General features: G+C 61.4%; 2 protein-coding genes across 5 annotated transcripts; both read left to right on the top strand.

The window, feature by feature from the left end:
• Positions 1-231: 231 nt before the first annotated feature.
• On the top strand, positions 232-9,740 carry TRIM28 (tripartite motif containing 28). Of its 4 annotated transcripts, none has more exons than XM_084501462.1 (18): positions 232-544; positions 1,890-2,002; positions 2,080-2,212; positions 2,433-2,568; positions 3,591-3,707; positions 3,838-3,952; positions 4,035-4,181; positions 5,995-6,109; positions 6,197-6,282; positions 6,396-6,645; positions 6,738-6,777; positions 6,925-6,984; positions 7,432-7,648; positions 7,743-7,990; positions 8,788-8,905; positions 8,998-9,072; positions 9,158-9,292; positions 9,391-9,740. In XM_084501462.1, exons 1-18 carry the CDS (start codon positions 361-363, stop codon positions 9,553-9,555), a joined length of 2,454 nt encoding a protein of 817 aa, XP_084357588.1. In that variant the 5' UTR covers positions 232-360; the 3' UTR covers positions 9,556-9,740. The 4 variants fall into 4 exon arrangements, with proteins under 4 accessions (XP_084357588.1, XP_084357586.1, XP_084357587.1 ...); XM_084501460.1 differs by having other exon boundaries at positions 7,429-7,648; XM_084501461.1 differs by having other exon boundaries at positions 6,735-6,777.
• Positions 9,741-10,217: 477 nt separating this feature from the next.
• UBE2M (ubiquitin conjugating enzyme E2 M) lies at positions 10,218-19,862 on the top strand. Its single transcript, XM_084501473.1, has 6 exons — positions 10,218-11,091; positions 13,064-13,158; positions 14,779-14,817; positions 16,366-16,469; positions 16,696-16,759; positions 19,060-19,862. The coding sequence occupies exons 1-6, from the start codon at positions 10,983-10,985 to the stop codon at positions 19,198-19,200; spliced, it is 552 nt and encodes a 183-aa protein (XP_084357599.1). The 5' UTR covers positions 10,218-10,982; the 3' UTR covers positions 19,201-19,862.
• The last annotated feature ends 181 nt before the right edge of the window (positions 19,863-20,043 follow it).

Genomic DNA, 20,043 nt, shown 5'->3' with positions numbered 1-20,043 from the left:
TTTCTAGGCCACCCTCTCGGTCTCTAAGCCGCAGCTGCCCTCACACCGTGGGAGCGAAGCGCTCGGAAGGAGCGGATTGGATCCCCGCGCCGTCAATCTTCAACACCCACCCTTCCAATTGGCTCACCGTTCCACCTCCCCACTCTGATTGGCCAACACCCCCCTTTAACCCCTCCCCCTCCTTCCCTCCGCCGCCATCCCGCCCTCACCCCCCATTGCTTGCCGGGCCTGTCAATCCCCTCCTTACCCCCTCCCACCCCGCTGGGAGCCGCCGCTGATTGGCTGGCGGCGCGGCGAGCCGCTTCCGGCGCCTGCTCGCGGGTCCCCCCGCTGAGGGGGCTGAGGGGGGCGGCGGCCGCCATGTCGAGCCCGGCGAAGCGCCCGGACGCCTCCGACCTCCTGGAGCGCTGCGGCGGCTGCCGGGAGCGCCTCAGGGCCGCCAGGGAGCCGAGGCTGCTGCCCTGCCTCCACTCGCTCTGCCGACAGTGCCTGCAGCCCGGCCCGGAGCCGGCCGCCGCCAACGGGGGGCCGAGTGAGGGGGCAGGTGAGGGTGATTGGGGGGGGCTGGGGGGCGATTGAGGGGAGTTGGGGGGTTTGGGGGGTGATTGAGGGGAGTTGGGGGGCAATTGGGGAGGACTGGGGGGCAATTGGAGGGGCTGGGGGGCGATTGAGGTGAGTTGGGGGGCAATTGGGGGGGCTGGGGGGCAATTGAGGTGTAGTTGGGGGTGCTTGGGGGCGATTGAGGGGGCTGGGGGGGCAATTGGGGGGGACTGAGGGCAATTGGGGGGGCTGGGGGGCGATTGAGGTGAGTTGGGGGGCAATTGGGGGGGCTGAGGGGCAATTGAGGTTAGTTGGATGTGCTGAGGGACAATTGGGTGGAGCTGGGGGGCAATTGAGGGGTTCTGGGGGCAATTGAGGTGAGTAGGGGGAAAGTGGAGGGGGCTGGGGGGCGATTGAGGTGACTTGGGGGGCAATTGGGGGGGACTGGGGGGCAATTGGGGTGAGTTGGGGGGCAATTGGAGGGGGCTGGGGGTAACTGAGGTGAGTTGGAGGCAATTTGGGGGGGCTGGGGGGCAAGTGGAGGGGGCTGGGTGGCAATTGGGGTGAGTTGGGGATGCTGGGGGGCGATTGAGGGGGTTTGAGGGGCAACTGGGGGGGCTGGGGGCAATTGAGGTTAGTTGGGGGGCAATTGGGGGGGCTGGGGGTTGATTGAGGTGACTTAGGGGGCAATTGGGGGGGGCTGGGGGGCAAGCGGAGGGGGCTGGGGGGCAATTGAGGTGACTTGGGGGGCAATTGGAGGGGCCGGGGGTAACTGGGGGGGCCGGGGGCAATTAGGGTGAGTTGGGGGCAATTGGGAGGGGCTGGGGGTCAATTGGTGCAGCGGGCAATTGGGGGAGGCTGGGGGGCAATTGGAGGGGGCTGGGGGCAATTAGGAGGGGCCTGGGGGGCAACTGGGGAGTAACTGAGGGGTTTGGGGGGGGGAATTGGGTAGGGTAAGAGAGGCTGGGGGTTAATTGGGGGGGCTGGGGAGCAATTAAGGGGGCACTTGGGGGGGGCAATTGGTACTGGGGGGGGTAGGAGAGGATGGGGGCAATTTGGGGGGGGGCTGGGGGGTAGTTGGGGGGGATGGGAGAGCCGGGGGGGGCTGGGGGGCAATTGGGAGGGTTAGGAGAGGATGGGGGGGCAACTGTAGGGGGACAATTTTGGGGTAGGAGACTGGGGGGGGGGTCAGGAGGCTCTGGGGGGGATAATTGTGGGGGTAGAAGACCCGGGGGACAATTGGGGGGGGCAGGAGACCCCAAAATGAAACGGGGAGGGGATGGGGGGCACCCAGGAGGTGGCAGTGTCCCCCCCCCCCCCTTGACGCCCCCTCCTCGTTGTCCCCTCAGTGGTCAACTGCCCGGTGTGCAAGCAGCAGTGCTACCTGCAGGACGTGGTGGAGAACTACTTCCTAAAGGACAGCCGGCCCGAGGCAGCCGCCGACAGCCAGGCCTCCACCCAGGTAACGTTAATTAATCGTTAATTAGGGTGTTAACGAGCTCGGGGAGCCCCTGACCCCCCCCCCCCAACTCCCCGCAGTGCTGCACCAGCTGCGAGGACAACGCGCCGGCCACCAGCTTCTGCGTGGAGTGCTCGGAGCCGCTCTGCGAGACCTGCGTGGAGGCTCACCAGAGGGTCAAGTACACCAAGGACCACACGGTCCGGGCTGCAGGTTTGTCACCCCGTTGTCACCCTGTTGTCACCCCGTTGTCACCTTGTCATCCTGTTGTCACCCCGCTGTCACCACCCGTCCCCACGCGGTGCCCTCACGCCCCCGGGCTGCACCCGGAGGCGTTTCTATCCCATCCCAGCCACCGGGCAGGTTTGCTACGTCCTTACTCGGTGACATCACGGTGACATCGCGGTGACATCGCGGTGACATCACCCCACAGGCAACACCCGGGCCAAGGAGGGCGAGCACGCCGTCTACTGCGCCGTGCACAAGAGCGAGCCACTCGTCCTCTTCTGCCAAACCTGCGATGTGCTCACCTGCCGGGACTGCCAGCTCAACACCCACAAGGACCACCAGTGAGTTAATGAACCGCCCCTTAATTAAGCAAAAAGGCTGAGTAATTAGTGCCTCGACCAGCCGGCTTGTTAGCGCTTCGAGCCCCAGGTTCCTGGGGCGTTAGATGGCTGAAATGTTTATTTTTTGGCTCAAATAACTCTTATCACTGAGGCCATGTAGTGCTTTAAATGTGTTTTAATTAGTAATTAAGAGGATAAATAAACACATAAATTGCTTCGTTAACTATTAAGGCAAATTTTAGTTAGTTGATCACCTAGTTATTGTCAATTTTTAAGTAAAAAATGAATTTTATTATTAGGTGATTTTGCAGTAATCTTATTCCTGAAGAGATTGACCAAGGAACGCATCATTTTTTTTGTTAATTCCCAGTTTTAACTGAAAAATATGCTGCTGAACTGATTAGTTAAATTGGTAATTAGCTAATTACTTTGTCCTGGAGGATTTAAATAGTTTTTTTTGGGTGGGGGAGTTGTTAAGGTGGGGTTTTGGGGAGGTTAAATCGGGTTTAGGCTTTAAGGAGGTGGAGGTGGCTGGTTTGTCAGCCATTAAAAAATGAATTTAATAATCTTAGCCAATTGAATTAATTGATTTTCAGGTAGTAACTCGTTAGTGGTTGAGTTGCCTGGTTAAATTGGTGATTAGTTTGTGTCTAGATGAGCAGAAAATTAGTTTTATTAATTAACCAGTTGATTAGGGGTATTAAAAGCAGCACTGATACATGGGGCCAAATGCAATTAATACAAATAGGTAAATATTTGTGTGGTTTTTGTGTTTTTTTGTTTTTTTTTTTTAGCTCAGCCCTCTTAACCCAAACAAACTGTGCGTTTCAATGGCTAATTAATAAATTAATGAGGAAGTTAGGTAATTATTGAGGGGGTTAACTACAGCTCTTGCTCCTCCGCTGCGCGCCCAGGAGCCGTGGGGTCACTGGGGCCGATTCTGGCCTCTCCGGCTGGGGCTGGGCATGGTTTTGGGGGCGTTTTTGGAGCTCCCAGCCCCTTTTCTGCCCCCCGTCTTTCAGGTACCAGTTCCTGGAGGACGCGGTGAGGAACCAGCGCAAGATGCTGGCCACGCTGGTCAAACGCTTGGGCGACAAACACGCCAGCCTCCAGCGCTCCACCAAGGAAGTGCGCAGCTCGTACGTGCCCCCCTACCCCATTGGGATGAATATTTCCCCCCGGGGGGGTATTATTTCCCCCGGGGGGTGTTATTTTCCCCCAGAGGGGCTCATTTCCCCCCCTCCTTCTCATCTTTTCCCCCTCTGGCAGCATCCGGCAGGTGACGGACGTGCAGAAGCGGGTGCAGGTGGACGTGAAGATGGCCATCCTGCAGATCATGAAGGAGCTCAACAAACGCGGCAAGGTGCTGGTGAGCGACGCCCAGGTGAGCCCTTCCACCCCCCCCTTGCCCCCCGCTTCTCCGTGCGCCCCTTCCCCGCCTTCCCCCCGTGTCCCCCTCCCCGCAGAAGGTGACGGAGGGGCAGCAGGAGAAGCTGGAGAGGCAGCACTGGGCCATGACCAAGCTGCAGAGGCACCAGGAGCACGTCCTGCGCTTCACCTCCTGGGCCCTGGAGAGCGACAACAGCACGGCGCTGCTGCTCTCCAAGAAGCTGGTGAGCTGCTGGGGGGGGGGAAAATCTGTCCCCAAACTGCCCCCCCCAGGGGTTAACGGGGGGGTCTTGGCCTCACGGTGTCACCCGGATTCTGCTCTGAGGTCCCTGGGGGCTGCGGTGGGGTCTTGGGGTCGTGGTGGGGCCCTTGGGGGTGATGGGTGGGTGATGCTGTGTGGTCCCGCGGTGTGACAAGTGGCCCTGGGGGGCTGCCACGTGTCCCCTTGGTGTCCCCACAAGGTGACAAGTGGCCTTAGGGTGCTGCCATGTGTCCCCACGAGGTGATAAGTGGCCTTGGTGTCCCGCCACACGTCCCCTTGATGTCCCCACGAGGTGACAAGTAGTCCTGGGGAGCTGCCACGTGTCCCCTTGGTGTCCCCAAGATGTGACAAGTGGCCCTGGGGAGCTGCCATGTGTCCTCTGGGGTCCCCAGGATGTGACAAGTGGCCTTTGGGCTCTGCCACGTGTCTCCTTGGGGTCCCTACAGTGTGATGGGCTCCCTGGGGGCTCTGCCACTTGTCCCCATGGGGTCCCCACGAGGTGACAAGAGGCCTGGGGGGGTTGCCACATGTCCCCACAGGGTCCCCACGAGGTGACAAGTGGCCTTGGGGAATGCCATGTGTCCTCCTGGGGTCCCCATGAGGTGACAAGTGGCCTTAGGGTGCTGCCACATGTCCCCACGAGGTGATAAGTGACCTTGGTGTCCTGCCACATGTCCCCTTGGTGTCCCCAGGATGTGACAAGTGGCCCTGAGGGGCTGCCATGTTTTCCCTTGGTGTCCCCACGAGGTGACACGTGGCCTTGGGGCACTGCCATGTGTCCCCACGAGGTGATAAGTGGCCTTGGTGTCCCGTCACACGTCCCCTTGATGTCCACACGAGGTGACAAGTAGTCCTGGGGGGCTGCCACGTGTCCCCTTGGGGTCCCTACGAGGTGACAAGTGGCCCTGAGGGGTTGCCATGTTTTCCCTTGGTGTCCCCACGAGGTGACAAGTGGCCCTGGGGTGCTGCCACGTGTTCCCTTGGTGTCCCCAGGATGTGACAAGTGGCCTTGGGGGGCTGCCACGTGTCCCCTTGGTGTCCCCAGGATATGACAAGTGGCCCTGGGGGGCTGCCACGTGTCCCCCTAGGGTCCCCACGAGGTGACAAGTGGCCTTTGGGCTCTGCCACGTGTCTCCTTGGGGTCCCTACAGTGTGATGGGCCCCCTGGGGGCTCTGCCACTTGTCCCCATGGGGTCCCCACGAGGTGACAAGTGGCCCTGGGGGGCAGCCACGTGTCCTCCTGGGGTCTCCACGAGGTGACAAGTTGCCCTGGGGGGTTGCCACATGTCCCCACAGGGTCCCCACAAGGTGACAAGTGGCCATTGGGCTCTGCCACGTGTCTCCTTGGGGTCCCTACAGTGTGACGGGCCCCCTGGGGGCTCTGCCACTTGTCCCCATGGGGTCCCTACGAGGTGACAAGTGGCCCTGGGGGGTTGCCATGTGTCCCTTTGGGGTCCCCAAGATGTGACAAGTGGCCTTGGGGCACTGCCATGTGTCCTTCTGGGGTTCCCATGAGGTGATAAGTGACCTTGGTGTCCTGCCACATGTCCCCTTGGTGTCCCCAGGATGTGACAAGTGGCCCTGGGGGGGTTGCCACGCGTCCCCTTGGTGTCCCCAAGATGTGACAAACGGTCTTTGGGCTCTGCCACGCGTCCCCTTGATGCCCCCACAGCGTGATGGCCCCCCTGGGGGCCCTACCACCTGCACCCCCCCCCTCGCTGAGGTCCCCCTGTGGTGACCACCCCCCTCCCCGTGTCCCCGTGTCCCCCCCCCAGATTTATTTCCAGCTCCACCGCGCCCTGAAGATGATCGTGGACCCCGTGGAGCCGCAGGGCGACATGAAATTCAAGTGGGACCCCAACGCCTGGACCAAGAGCGCCGAGAGCTTCGGTGGGCGCCCCCCCCACTTAGGGGACACCTTTTTTGGGGGACAAAAATGCGGGGGGGCTCCCTGCTGACCCCCCCCCTTCTTCGCAGGCACCATCGTTTCGGAGCGCAGCCTCCCCCCGCCGCCCCTCAGCCCCCAGCCGCCGGCCGCCAGCCCCACTGCGGGCCCCTCGCAGGTACCCCTGGGGTGGGGGGGGGGACACAAGGCCCGGATTTATTTTTGGGGGGGATTTTGTACCTCTGTGTGCCCCCCCCTTGCTCACTGTCCCCTTTTTTTCTTCGTTTTCAGGTTTCCCCTCACACCACGGTGGTCAGCGAAGGGCAATACGCCCCCAGCCCCCTCCTGCGGCCCCCCGAGGGACCCCAAATTGGGGACAAGGCCGGGGGGGGGCCCCCCGGTGACCCCCAAGAGGGTGGGGGGGGGCTGGGGACGCCTCAATTGCCCTCGGGGACCGAGGAACTGGGCTGTCCCAACCTGTCCCCTCCCCACCTTGACCCTCAGGTGACCGAGACCCCCAGGGACGCTGGTGCTGAGCTGGGTGAGCGTGGGGGTGACACGGGGGGGGGAATTTTGGGGGGGGGGCGAGGAGGAGGAGAGGGAGGAAGGCCCTGATGTGGATTTTCTCAGCAGGCAACTCCTCTCCTGAAGCTGCTGTCACGGGAACGAAGCGGTGAGTGGCCTTTGTCACTTGGTGTCCCCTCTGCCACCCCCTCCCGTCCCATTTTTTTTTTGGGGGGGGGTCTCCCAGGGTCCCCCCGAGGTGCTCTGACCTCCGGGAAGGTGCCCTGATGGCCCCCCCCCCCCCATACTGCTTCAGGAGAAAACGTGGGAGTCCCCCCGGGGAGGAGAAGTTCGTTAAGAAGCTGCTCGTTAAGCGGTAACGAGGAGAAATTGGAGGGGGGGGGGGGGGGAGATGGGGACAATCAGGACACCCCCTGCTCCCCCTGCCCCTTGTGTCCCCTCATGGGGGGCAGCTGGGGACCCCCCCACCCTTCTTGTCCCTTGTTCCCCCCCCCTCCCTGAGGCTCCTGTGACCTCCGTGTCCCTGTCACTTCCTCCTGGGGTCCCCCCATCCCTTGTTGTCCCCCCCCTTTGTGCCTGGGGGGGTGTCTGGGACCCCTGGGGGGGTGTCTGGGCCCCCGAGGGGGGGTTGCTGGGCCCCTGGGGGGGGGGTTTCTGGGCCCCCCTGTCCTTTGTGTGTCCCCCCCCAATTCCTGGGGGTATCTGGGGGGTGCCAAAAGGGTTCTACCCCAACCAAATCCTCCCAAAGCCTTCAGGACCCCCCCCCAAAATCCTAAAACCCCCCCCCCTCCCACGCCAGCAGCCACCCCCCGGGGGATTTGGGGCCCCCCCTCCTCCGCAAAGTGCCTCGGGTCAGCCTGGAGCGCTTGGACCTGGACCTGGCGGGGGCGGCTCAGCCCCCTTCCTTCCGCGTCTTCCCCGGCACCACGGCCGAAGAATTCAACCTCATCATCATCGAGAGGGGGGGGGCGCAGCCCTGGGCCCCCACCCCCCCCCCGCCACCGCCTCCTGCTATCAAGGTGAGCGTCCGTCCGTCCGTCCGTCCTCGCGTCCTTTTTGTCCCCGCTGTGTCCCCCCCCCCCTATTTTTTTTTTTTTTTTTAACCCCTCGCAGGAGGAGCAGCAGGAGTCGCCCATCGGGGACGTGAAGCCGCCGGGGCTGCCCCCCGAGCACCCTGGGGTGCTGCCCCCCCCCCGCCCCGAAATCCCCCCCCCTGCCGCCGCCGCCGCCCCCCCCAGGACCTCCCGCAACGTCTCCTGCTGCCGCGTCTGCTGCCAGGCCGGCGCCGTGGTGATGTGCGACCTCTGCGAGCGCTGCTACCACCTCGACTGCCACCTCCCCGCCCTCCACGAGGTCCCCGGGTACGGCCGGGCCCCGGGGATCCGCTGGGATCCACCCTCGTCCCCTCCCCGGCTCCCCTGAGATCCCTGGGATCCGCTCCTGCCCCCTGCTCCCCGGCCCCTTGGGGGTTCCTCGGGTGTGGGATCCTCCCTGCTCTGGGTTGCCCGCCTGGGGGAAGGGGTTGATCTCAAGGGATCTGCTCCCTGGATCTTCAGGGATCCCGATCTTTTGGGATCCTGTCTCTTCAGGAGGGGATTCCCGGGCTGTCACAGATCCCCTGGGTGCTCGCTGGCCTCTGGGATCCATCTCTCCCCCCACAAATGCAATTTTTTCCCCCAATCTTGAGATCCTCAGTGACTGCTGGAGCCAATCCCATGGATCCCTGGGGATCTGCTCTCTCAGATCCATCCAGGCACCTGCCTGCGATCCCTGGAGATCCGCTCTTGATCCCCTGTGGGGGGCTGACTGCCCCCAGCGCCCCAGGGATCCACTTTTTGGGGTCCATGTGGGAATCCACCCCTCAAACCCCCCCATATCGGGGATCTCTCGGCCTGCTGATCCCAAAATCCTGCGGGGAGCCGCTGAATCTACCCCAGCTGGGACTCCGCTCTTCTTGGGATCCAGCTGGGGATCTACACACCAACCCCATATCATTTGGGATCCACTGCTGGGATCCCCGCGGGGAGCCGGGCATTTCTTTACGGGCAGGGGAGCTGCTCCCCGCGGGATCCACTCCAGCCCAGCTCCCAGCAGGGAGCGAGCTGGGCGCGGTGGGATCCACCCGCTCCCCTCACCCGATCCCTCTGCGATCCCACAGCCATGACTGGCTCTGCCTCCTGTGCCAGGACCCGGCGCCCCCCGGCGAGGACCTCGCCCCCTCCTGCCCCGGCCCCACGGAGGAGCAGCCCCCAGCCCTCTGCCCCACGGACCAGCGGGTGGGTATTTCCGGAGCGGGATCCGAGGGATCCCACGCCGGGAAAGGGATCGAAAGGGATCCATCTGACCTCTTTTTTCCCTCCCCACACAGAAGTGCGAGTACGTCCTGCTCCAGCTGCTCTGCCACGAGCCCTGGCGGCCCCTGCACCGCCTCTCCAGCTCCCTGGTGAGTCCCGCGCCCCTCGGGGATCCGCTGGGGGGGATCCACCTGCTTGGGATCCACCTCCCTGCTGTTCCTCCCCCTTATTTAGGAGGGCTGCGACGCCATCGACCTGACCTTGATCCGCGCCAAGCTGCAGGGGAAGCTCTCCCCGGGCTACGGCCACCCCGAGGAGTTCGCCCGCGACGTCTGGCGCATGATCCGCCAGTTCAACCGCCTGACGGAGGTGGGGAGACCCCCGACGCCCCCCTGGGGGATCCTAAAAGGTTCTGCCCCCCCCTTTAATCCCCTAATTTCCCCCCTTTTTTCCCCCCCCCCATCCAGGATAAGGCGGACGTGCAGTCCATCCTGGGCCTGCAGCGTTTCTTCGAGGAGCGGCTCAGCGCCGCCTTCGGCGACCGCAAGTTCTGCGCCGCCCTCGAGTCCCTCGGCCCCCTGGATGGGGCTGAAGGGTCCCCGCCTCCCCCTCCCACCCTCCTGGCACCCTAAAACCCTGCCCTTTTAACCCGGGGAGGGGGGATTTTGGGGCTGGGGGCGCGGAGCTGGCGTCCTCAGGGAGCACGGCGAGGAGGGAGAAGGGGGTGACCCCGTTCCCTTTACCCTGGGGGTGTCCCTGTCCCCTCCTCACCCCCTTGTTTGTGTCTATTAAAGAAATAAAGCCATTTCTCAGCCTCCTTTGCGTTTTGGGGCAGGATCCGGCCCTGGGCTCTCCCCTTTTTGGGTTCCCCCCATTTTTAGGGTCTCCCCTTTTTGGGGTTTCCACCCTTCGACCCTTGTCCTGAAGCCTGCTGGGGGCTGGACTGGGCCTTACTGGGCTGTGAGGGCTGCAGCTGGCCCAGGGGCACTGGGACTGGGGGGACTGATCCCACTGCAGCCTTACTGGAGGGACTGGGAGGGGGGAACTGGTCCCATTAAGCTCACATCCCATAGGGGAGAGCTGCCCTCAACAAAGATGGCGGCGCCCACGCGAGGGCAGCGAGGCCCCGCCCTTCCCCTGGCGCCGGCTGAGCCAATCAGAGCGCCTCAACCTTCCTCCCCGCCACGGGATTGGCTGGTGGATAAGGGGAGGGGAGGCGGAAAGAGCCGAAGCTTTCCGGAGAGACACGAAGGCGGCGGGGAGGTGAGCGCGGAGCCGGAAAGAGCCGAAGGGTTCCGGAAAGAGCCGAAAGCCCTTCCTGGGCAGAACGCCGGTAAAAGAAGCCGGAAAGAGCCGAACCCCTTCCGGAAACAGCCGAAGGGAAGACCCCGGAACGAGTCGCGTTCCTTCCGGCCGAACCCGAAGCGCTCCGGGGGCCTTCGCGAACCTTGTCCGGAAACCTCCGATCCCCCCCACCCCCCCCCTCAGGCTTCTTTCCGGAGAATCCCGAAGCCATTCCGGAAAAACCCGAAGTCATTCCGGAGAGCCCCGAAGCCGTTCCGGAGGGATCCGAAGCAACTTCCGGAAAACCCCGAAGAGCTTCCGGAGATCCCCGAAGCCCCTTCCGTAGAATCCCGAAGCTCTTCCGGAGACACCCGAAGCCTTTTTCCGGAACGAGCCGAAAAAGCTCTTCCGGAAGTTCCCGAAGAACCCCGAAACCCTCGGGGAACCTCCCGAAGATCCCCGAACCCTTCCGGAAAAACCCGAACTCCTTCCGTAAAAACCCGAACCCTTCCGTAAAGCCCCGAACCCCTTCCGTAAAAACCCGAAGCCTTCCGGAAATCCCCGAAGCCCTTCCGGAAAAGCCCGAAGCCCTTCCGGAAGTTGCCGAGCGGTGCCGGCCGTTGCCGCCGCCGCCTCCTCGCCTCCTCCGTTCCGGGCCCGGTTCCGCCGCCGCCGCCGCCTCCTCCCCGCCGGGGGGGGCCCAGCCCCGGCTCCGCCGCCCCCCCCCTGGCCCCGGTCCCGGTTCCGGTTCCGGTTCCGGTCCCGGCCCGGCAGGATGATCAAGCTGTTCTCTCTGAAGCAGCAGAAGAAGGAGGAGGAATCGGCCGGAGGCACCAAGGGCACCAGCAAAAAGGCCTCGGCCGCGCAGCTCCGCATCCAGAAAGGTTGGGGGGGGGGACTGGGAGGGACTGGGAGGGACTGGGGGGACTGGGAGAGACTGGGGGGGTAACTGGGGGGACTGGGGGGAGTGGGAGGGACTGGGGGGGGAGCTGGGGGGGACTGGGGGGATAACTGGGGGGACTGGGGGGAGTGGGAGGGACTGGGGGGGGAACTGGGGGGACTGGGAGAGACTGGGGGGGACTGGGAGAGACTGGGGGGGACTGGGACGGCTGGGAGGGTGACTGGGGGGGACTGGGAGGGACTGGGGGGGGCTGGGAGGGTAACTGGGGGGACTGGGAGGGGGACTGAGGGGTAACTGGGATGAAGTGGGGGGTGACTGGGGGGACTGGGAGGGCTGGGAGGGTAACTGGGAGGGACTTGGGGGGACTGGGAAGGACTGGGGGGGAAGTGGAGGGACTGGGGGAACTGGGAGAGTAACTAAGGGGATGGGGGTGGGGGACTGGGAAGGACTGGGAGAGAGTGGAGGGGGACTGGGGGGTAACTGGGATGAAATGGGGGGTAACTGGGGGGGCTGGGAGGGACTGGGAGGGTAACTGGGGGAACTGGGAGATACTGGGGGGGCTGGGAGGGTAACTATGGGGACCGGGGAGGGACTGGGAGAGACTGGGATAAACTGGGGAGTAACTGGGAGGAAGTGGAGGGGGACTGGGGGAAGACTGGGAGGAACTGGGGGGACTGAGAGGGTAACTGGAGGGAGTGGGGGGACAGGGGTGGGGGACTGGGAGGGACTGGGGGGGAGTGGAGGGGGACTGGGAGAGACAGAGGTGGACTGGGGGGTAACTGGGAGGGACTGGAGGGGGACTGAGGGGGTGACTGGGGGGACTGGGAGGGTAACTAAGGGGATGGGGGTGGGGGACTGGGAAGGACTGGGAGGGTGTGGGAGAGACTGGGATGAACTGGGGGGTAACTGGGAGGGAGTGGAGGGGGACTGGGGAGGTAACTGGGGGGACTGGGAGGGTACCTAGGGGGGCCGGGTTGTGGACTGGGAAGGAGTGGAGGGGGACTGGGGGGTACTGGGAGAGACTGGGAGGGACGGAGGGGGTAACTGGGAGGGTTGGGGGGGTAACTGGGGGGATTGGGAGGGACTGGGAAGGACTGGTGGGTGACTGGAGGGGTAACTGGAGGGACTGGGAGGAAGTGGAGGGAGACTGGGAGGGACTGGGGGAGTAACTGGGTGGACTGGGAGGGAGTGGAAGGACACTGGGGGGAGACTGGGTGGGACTGGGGAAACTGGGAGGGACTGGAGTGGGGGACTGGGGGGGGCATGCATGGGTCCCAGTATGGCCCCATTTAATGGAGGAGAGGGGTACTGGTTCCAGTATGACTTGAGTGGGCAGCACACGGTTGTCCCAGTATGGCTGTAATGGGGGGAGCCACTGGTCCCAGTATGGCTTTAGAGAGGGGAGGGCGGCTGATCCCAGTATGGCCCAGTTAAAGGAGCAGAGCCCACTGGTCCCAGTATGGCCCCGTTTAATGGAGAGGAGAGCACTGGTCCCAGTATGGGCGTAGTGGGGGGCCAAATGGTCCCAGTATGACCCTAGCAGGCAGCACCCGCTGGTCCCAGTACGGTCCCAGTATGACCCTAATGCTGGGCACTCACTCATCCCAGTACGACCCCATTATGGCACTGGTCCCAGTATGGAGCACGCAGCGATCCCAGTATAACCCCAGTGCTGTCTGCATACTGGTCCCAGTATAACTGCAGCGTGGGTGCAGACTGGTGCTGATAATGGGCATACTGGGAATACTGGGAAGGGGGGGGGGGCAACAGTGCTGCTTTTGGGGGGGGTTGGCACCAAACTGGGATTAAACTGGGATTGAAATGGGAGCGAACTGGGACTGAAACAGGACTGCCAAAGGATGCCAAGCCTCAGCGCTCCCAGTACGGCCTTACTGGGAGCACTGGGATGGTGGGGGGAGGGGCTGAGCCCCCCAAATTTGTGCCCCCCCCCCCAGATATCAACGAGCTGAACCTGCCCAAGACGTGCGAGATCGACTTCTCGGACCAGGACGACCTCCTGCACTTCCGCCTGCTCATCTGCCCCGACGAGGTGGGGACCCCCCCATTGCCCCCCCCCCGGGTGTCCCCCCCCCCTCTTTGTCACCCCATTGTCACCCCCCCGTCACCCCCTGCCCACCCCAACCCCCCCTGGCCATCCCTACCCTCCCCCTGGGGTTCTTTGCCCCATATCCTATATCCAACCCCAAATCCTTCCTGGCCCTACAAAACCCCATTGTCACCCCCCCAGTGTCCCCCCCCCCCCTTTGTCACCCCATTGTCACCCCCTGCCCCCCTGTCCCCTTCCTGGGTGTCCCCACCCCCCCGCAGGGGTTCTTTGCCCCATATCCTATATCTGACCCCAAATCCCTCCTGGCCCTACAAAACCCCATTGTCACCCCCCCAGTGTCCCCCCCCCCACTTTGTCACCCCATTGTCACCCCCTGCCCCCCCCGTCCCTCTCCTGGCTGTCCCCATCCCCCCCGCAGGGGTTCTTTGCCCCATATCCTATATCCCACCCCAAATCCCGTCCTGGCCCTACAGAACCCCCATTGTCCCCCCCCCCCCCTTTGTCACCCCCTTGTCAACCCCCCGTCACCCCCTGCCCACCCCAACCCCCCCTGGCCATTCCTACCCTCCCCCTGGGGTTCTTTGCCCCATATCCTATATCTGACCCTAAATCCCTTCCTGGCCCTACAAAACCCCATTGTCACCCCCCCAGTGTCCCCCCCCCCTTTGTCACCCCATTGTCACCCCCTGCCCCCCTGTCCCCTTCCTGGGTGTCCCCACCCCCCCGCAGGGGTTCTTTGCCCCATATCCTATATCCCACCCCAAATCCCTCCTGGCCCTACAAAACCCCATTGTCACCCCCCCAGTGTCCCCCCCCCCCCTTTGTCACCCCATTGTCACCCCCTGCCCCCCTGTCCCCTTCCTGGGTGTCCCCACCCCCCTGCAGGGGTTCTTTATCCCATATCCTATATCCCACCCCAAATCCCTTCGTGGCCCTACAGAGACCCGTTGTCACCCCCCTGTTTGTCACCCCCCCCCATTGTCACCCCATTGTCACCTCTTGCCCCCCCCGTCCCCCTCCTGGCTGTCCCCACCCTCCCCCTGGGTCCTGTGTCCTATATCCTATATCCCACCCCAAATCCCCTCCTGGCCCTACAGAGCCCTGTTGTGTCCCCCCCTCTTTGTCACCCCATTGTCACCCCCCCGTCACCCCCTGCCCCCCCAATCCCCCTCCTGGCCGTCCCCACCCCCCCGCAGGGGTTCTTTGCCCCATATCCTATATCCAACCCCAAATCCCTCCTGGCCCTACAAAACCCCATTGTCACCCCCCCAGTGTCCCCCCCCCCCCCCTTTGTCACCCCATTGTCACCCCCTGCCCCCCTGTCCCCTTCCTGGGTGTCCCACCCCCCTCCCCAGGGTTCTTTGCCCCATATCCTATATCCCACCCCAAATCCCCTCCTGGCCCTACAAAACCCCATTGTCACCCCCCCCCTTTTGTCACCCCCCCAGTGTCCCTCTGTGGTCCCCCTCATCCCTGTCCCCCCCTCAGGACACCTTCATGTCCCTTTAGGGTCCCCCGTGTCCCCCCCACCCCCAAATTTCCCCTATAAATGTCCCCAAAATGTTGCCTCCCCCCCCCATGACCCCTGTGTCTCTTTTTTAGGGTTTCTACAAGGGAGGGAAATTCGTCTTCAGCTTTAAGGTCAGTCCCGCGCCGGGGTGGCCCCGTGGCCACCAAATTCCCCCCCTGGACCACCAAAATGGGCTGGGGGTGGTGGTGGCCACCAAGTTGGGACCCGTGGCCACCAAGCTGGGACCTGTGGCCACCAAATTCCCCCTTGGGACCAGCAAAATGGGCTGGGGGTGGTGGTGGCCACCAAGTTGGGACCCGTGGCCACCAAATTCCCCCCCCGGACCACCAAAATGGGCTGGGGGTGGTGGTGGCCACCAAGTTGGGACCTGTGGCCACCAAATTCCCCCCCTCGGAACACCAAAATGGGCTGGGGGTGGTGGTGGCCACTAAGTTGTGACCCATGGCCACCAAATTCCCCCCCCGGAACACCAAAATGGGCTGGGGGTGGTGGTGGCCACCAAGTTGGGACCTGTGGCCACCAAGTTGGGACCCGTGGCCACCAAATTCCCCCTTGGGACCACCAAAATGGGCTGGGGTTGGTGGTGGCCACCAAGTTGGGACCCGTGGCCACCAAATTCCCCCCCGGGACCACCAAAATGGGCTGGGGTTGGTGGTGGCCACCAAGTTGGGACCCGTGGCCACCAAGGGGGGACCTGTGGCCACCAAATTCCCCCCCCGGACCACCAAAATGGGCTGGGGGTGGTGGTGGCCACCAAGGGGGGACCCGTGGCCACCAGAAGGTGATGTGTGGCTACCTAGTGGGTTGGGATGGGGACCACGGGGTGGTGGCCACTGAGAGCAGACCAGTAGCCAACTGCTCACCCTGTGGCCACTGAGGGGTGACAAGTGGCCACTGATTCGCCCTAAACATCAGGGGTGGGCTGGGGGGGCTTGGTGGCCACCTGGCCATGACCAGTGGCCACTTGGTGCGTCGGGACAGGGACCAGGGCTCGGTGGCCACTGAGAGCAGACCAGTAGCCAAGTGTCCGCTGTGTGGCCACCGAGGGGTGACCAGTGGCAACTGATTGGCCCTAAACATCCTAAGTGGGCTGGGGGGGCTTGGTGGCCACCTGGACAGGATCAGTGGCCACTCAGTGTGTCGGGACAAGGACCAGAGCTTGGTGGCCACTGAGAGCGGACCAGTAGCCAAGTGTCCACTGTGTGGCTACTGAGGTGTGACAGGTGGCCACAGATTCAACCTATACTTTAAAGTGGGTTGGGGGGCTTGGTGGCCACCTGGACAGGACCAGTGGCCACTCGGTGTGTCGGGACAGGGACCAGGGCTTGGTGGCCACCGAGAGTGGACCAGTAGCCAAAAGCCCACTGTGTGGCCACTGATTGGCCCTAAACATCATAAGTGGGCTGGGGGGGCTTGGTGGCCACCTTGACACGACCAGTGGCCACTCAGTGCGTCGGGACAGTGACCAGAGCTCGGTGGCCACCAAACCATGACCAGTGGCCACCAAACCGCTCCCACCACCCCGTGGCTTCCCCGCTGCGCCACAACCGTTGCCCACACCCTCCGTGCGATTTGGGGTAGGGACGAGACCCAGGTGGCCACCGCCACCTCCCAGGTAGCCACGAGCCCTTTCTGGTAGCCACTTTTCCCCCCCGCAGGTCGGCCAGGGCTACCCCCACGACCCCCCCAAGGTGAAGTGCGAGACGATGGTCTACCACCCCAACATCGACCTGGAGGGCAACGTCTGCCTCAACATCCTCAGGTGGGCTACCAACCCCTTTGAGGTGGCTACCAACTTTTTAAAAGTGGCTACCAACCCCTTTAAGGCGGCCACCGCCCCCATTTCTCCCCTTTTTTCCCTTTTGGGGGGGAGAAGGGGGCAAATTGTGACCCCCCGGTCCCGACGGGTCACGGGGGGGGTAGGGGGTGGCCGTGGCTACCTGGCTGGTGGCCTTGGTAGCCACGGTGACCCCAGGCTGTGTCCCCAGAGAGGACTGGAAGCCCGTCCTGACGATAAACTCCATCATCTACGGCCTGCAGTACCTCTTCCTGGTGAGTTTTTTTTGGGGGGGGGGGCACATTTTTTTGGGGTGGGGGGCAACTGGCGTGGCTTTTGGGGTGGCCCCCGGGGACGTTTTGGGGTCCCCTGGAGGGTTTTGGGGTCGCTGGGGCGGGTAAAAAGCCCCCTGGGGGGGGAATTTGGGGGGATTTTGGTAGCCCGGGGGGGGGTAATTTGGGGTTTGGGGGGGGTAATTTGGGGTTTGGGGGGGGGGTTCGAAGAGGTTTGGGGGATTTATGGGGGGATTTGGGGGTCCCCTGGAGGTTTTTGGGGTCCAAGGGGTGGGTAAAAAGCCCCCTGGGGGGGATTAGGGGGGATTTTGGGGGGGTTTGGTAGCCCTTGGGGGGGCAATTTGGGGTTTGGGGGGGCAATTTGGGGTTGGGGGGGGGATCGAAGGGGTTTGGGGGATTTGGGGGGGGGGTTTGGGGTCCCCTGGAGGTTTTTGGGGTCGCTGGGGTGGGTAAAAAGCCCCCTGGGGGGGGAATTAGGGGGGATTTTTGGGGGTTTTGGTAGCCCGGGGGGGGCAATTTGGGGTTTGGGGGGGCAATTTGGGGTTGGGGGGGGGATCGAAGGGGTTTGGGGGATTTGGGGGGGGGTTTTGGGGTCCCCTGGAGGTTTTTGGGGTCGCCAGGGTGGGTAAAAAGCCCCCTGGGGGGGGGATTAGGGGGGGTTCTGGGGGGTTTTGGTAGCCCTGGGGGGAGCAATTTGGGGTTGGGGGGGGGGATCGAAGGGGTTTGGGGGATTTGGGGGGGGTTTGGGGGATTTGGGGGGGGTTTGGGGGATTTTGGGGGGGGGTTTGGGGTCCCCTGGAGGTTTTTGGGGTCGCTGGGGTGGGTAAAAAGCCCCCTGGGGGGGGATTTTGGGGGGTTTTGGTAGCCCTGGGGGGGCAATTTGGGGTTTGAGGGGGTAATTTGGGGTTTGGGGGGGGGATCGAAGGGGTTTGGGGGATTTGGGGGGGGGATTTGGGGGTCCCCTGGAGGTTTTTGGGGTCCCTGGGGTGGGTAAAAAGCCCCCTGGGGGGGGAATTAGGGGGGATTTTGGGGATTGGGGGGTTCTGGGGGGGGCTTCAGGCCATGGGGGGGGCCTCAAAAAATAGGGGGGGGGCGTTAATGAGCAGCGGGGAATATGGGGAGGGTAAGGGGGGGTCTTAAAAGGGTCTATGGGGATTGGGGGGGGGCATTAAAGATTGGGGGGGGTAAAGAATATGGGGGGGGTAAAATATGGGGGGGTAAAAATGGTGGGGGTAAAAAATGGGGGGGGCATTAAGGGAATGGGGGGGGGCTTTGTAGGGGGTTGGGTGGTGTTGAGGGGTGACCTGGGGGGGGCAATTAACCCCTGGGGGGGGCAATTAACCCTAGGGAGGGCCAATTAATCCCTGGGGTGGGGGGCAATTAACCCCTGGGGAGGCAATTAACCCCTGGGGGGCCAATTAATCCCTGTCGGGGGGCATTTAATCCCGGGGGGGTCCACTTCGTGCACCCCCCCCACCCCCTTCCCTTTCCCCTTGTGGCATTTCCCCCTGCCCCTCCCTTATTTTTTTTTTAATTTTCCCTTTTTTAAATTTTTTAAATTTTTTTTAATTTATTTATTTTTTTTCATTATTTTATTTTTTTTTAATTTTTTTGTGCCCTCCCCTCCCTTATTATTTTTTCAAATTTTTGCCTTTTTTTATTTTATTTTTTTATTTTTTTTCATTATTTTATTTTTTTAATTTTTTTGTGCCCTCCCCTCCCTTATTATTTTTTCAAATTTTCCCCTTTATTTATTTATTTATTTTTAAAAATTTCTTTAATTTCTTTATTTTTTAATTTTTTTTAATTTCTTTAATTTCTTTATTTTTTATTTTTTTTAATTTTTTTAAATTTCTTTAATTTCTTTATTTTTTATTTTTTTAAAATTTTTTAATTTCTTTAATTTCTTTATTTTTTATTTTTTTTTAATTTCTTTAATTTCTTTTTTATTTTTTTAATTTCTTTAATTTCTTTTTTTTATTTTTTAAAATTTTTTAAATTTCTTTAATTTCTTTATTTTTTAATTTTTTTTTAATTTATTTAATTTCTTTATTTTTTATTATTTTTTAAATTTCTTTAATTTCTTTTTTTATTATTTTTTTAATTTCTTTAATTTATTTTTAAAATTTTTTTAATTTTTTAAAATTTCTTTAATTTCTTTATTTTTTTTTTAATTTCTTTAATTTCTTTATTTTTTTTTAATTTTTTAATTTTTTTTTTTTTTAATTTTTCATTTTTTTCATTTTTTTTTTTTTAATTTTTTTGTGTCCCCCCCCCCGCAGGAACCCAACCCCGAGGACCCCCTGAACAAGGAGGCGGCGGAGGTGCTGCAGAGCAACCGGCGCCTCTTCGAGCAGAACGTGCAGCGCTCGCTGCGGGGGGGCTACGTGGGGGCCACCTACTTCGAGCGCTGCCTCAAGTAGCCCCCCCCCCACATTTCCTCCCCCCCCCCCCAAATTTTTTTGCAGCCCCCCCCCATATTTTTTTGCCCCCCCCCCCCCAAAAAACAACCCCTCCGCCCCCCCCTATTTATTGCCCCCCTGGGGGCGGGGGGGGCCCCCTCCTTTCTGTCTCCCCCCCCCCCCCCCCCCTCCCAGTCCCCCCCCCCCCTTGTGGGTGATTAAAGGGCGATGGTAACGAGCGGTGCCCCCCCCCCTCCTCATCCGTGTTTCGTTTTGGGGGACTGGTTTATACTGGTTTGTACTGGGAGGGGGTGGGGGTGGGCAGTGGGGGTTCAGGGAGGGGTTGGCGTGACCGGTTCCTGCTGCCAGGGCTCCCAGTGCGACCAGTTTGCATTCCCAGTGTGCCCAGTTCCCTGTCTGGGGGCTCCCAGTATGGCCAGTTCCCTGTCTGGGGGCTCCCAGTATGCCCAGTTAAAGGTCTTGGTATGCCCAGTTCCTGCCCAGTTCATAGCCGCTGTATGCCCAGTCGCCCATCCCAGAGCTCCCAGTATGCCCAGTTCCCTCTCCCAGAGCTCCCAGTGTGCCCAGTTACCCATCTTAGCACACCCAATAACCCCAGTACCCTCTCCCAGAGCTCCCAGTATGCCCAGTTCCCTCTCCCAGAGCTCCCAGTGTGCCCAGTTCCCTCTCCCAGAGCTCCCAGTATGTCCAGTTCCCTATCTGAGTGCTCCCAGTGTGCCCAGTTCCCTCTCCCAGAGCTCCCAGTATGCCCAGTTCCCTATCTGAGTGCTCCCAGTGTGCCCAGTTCCCTCTCTCAGAGCTCCCAGTATGCCCAGTTCCTTGTCTGAGTGCTCCCAGTGTGCC

Source organism: Aythya ferina (genome assembly GCF_964211825.1).
Source record: "Aythya ferina genome assembly, chromosome: 31".
Lineage (NCBI taxonomy): Eukaryota > Metazoa > Chordata > Aves > Anseriformes > Anatidae > Aythya > Aythya ferina.
Note: the sequence above shows the minus strand (reverse complement) of the source record. Positions and strands in the feature narration are given on the sequence as shown.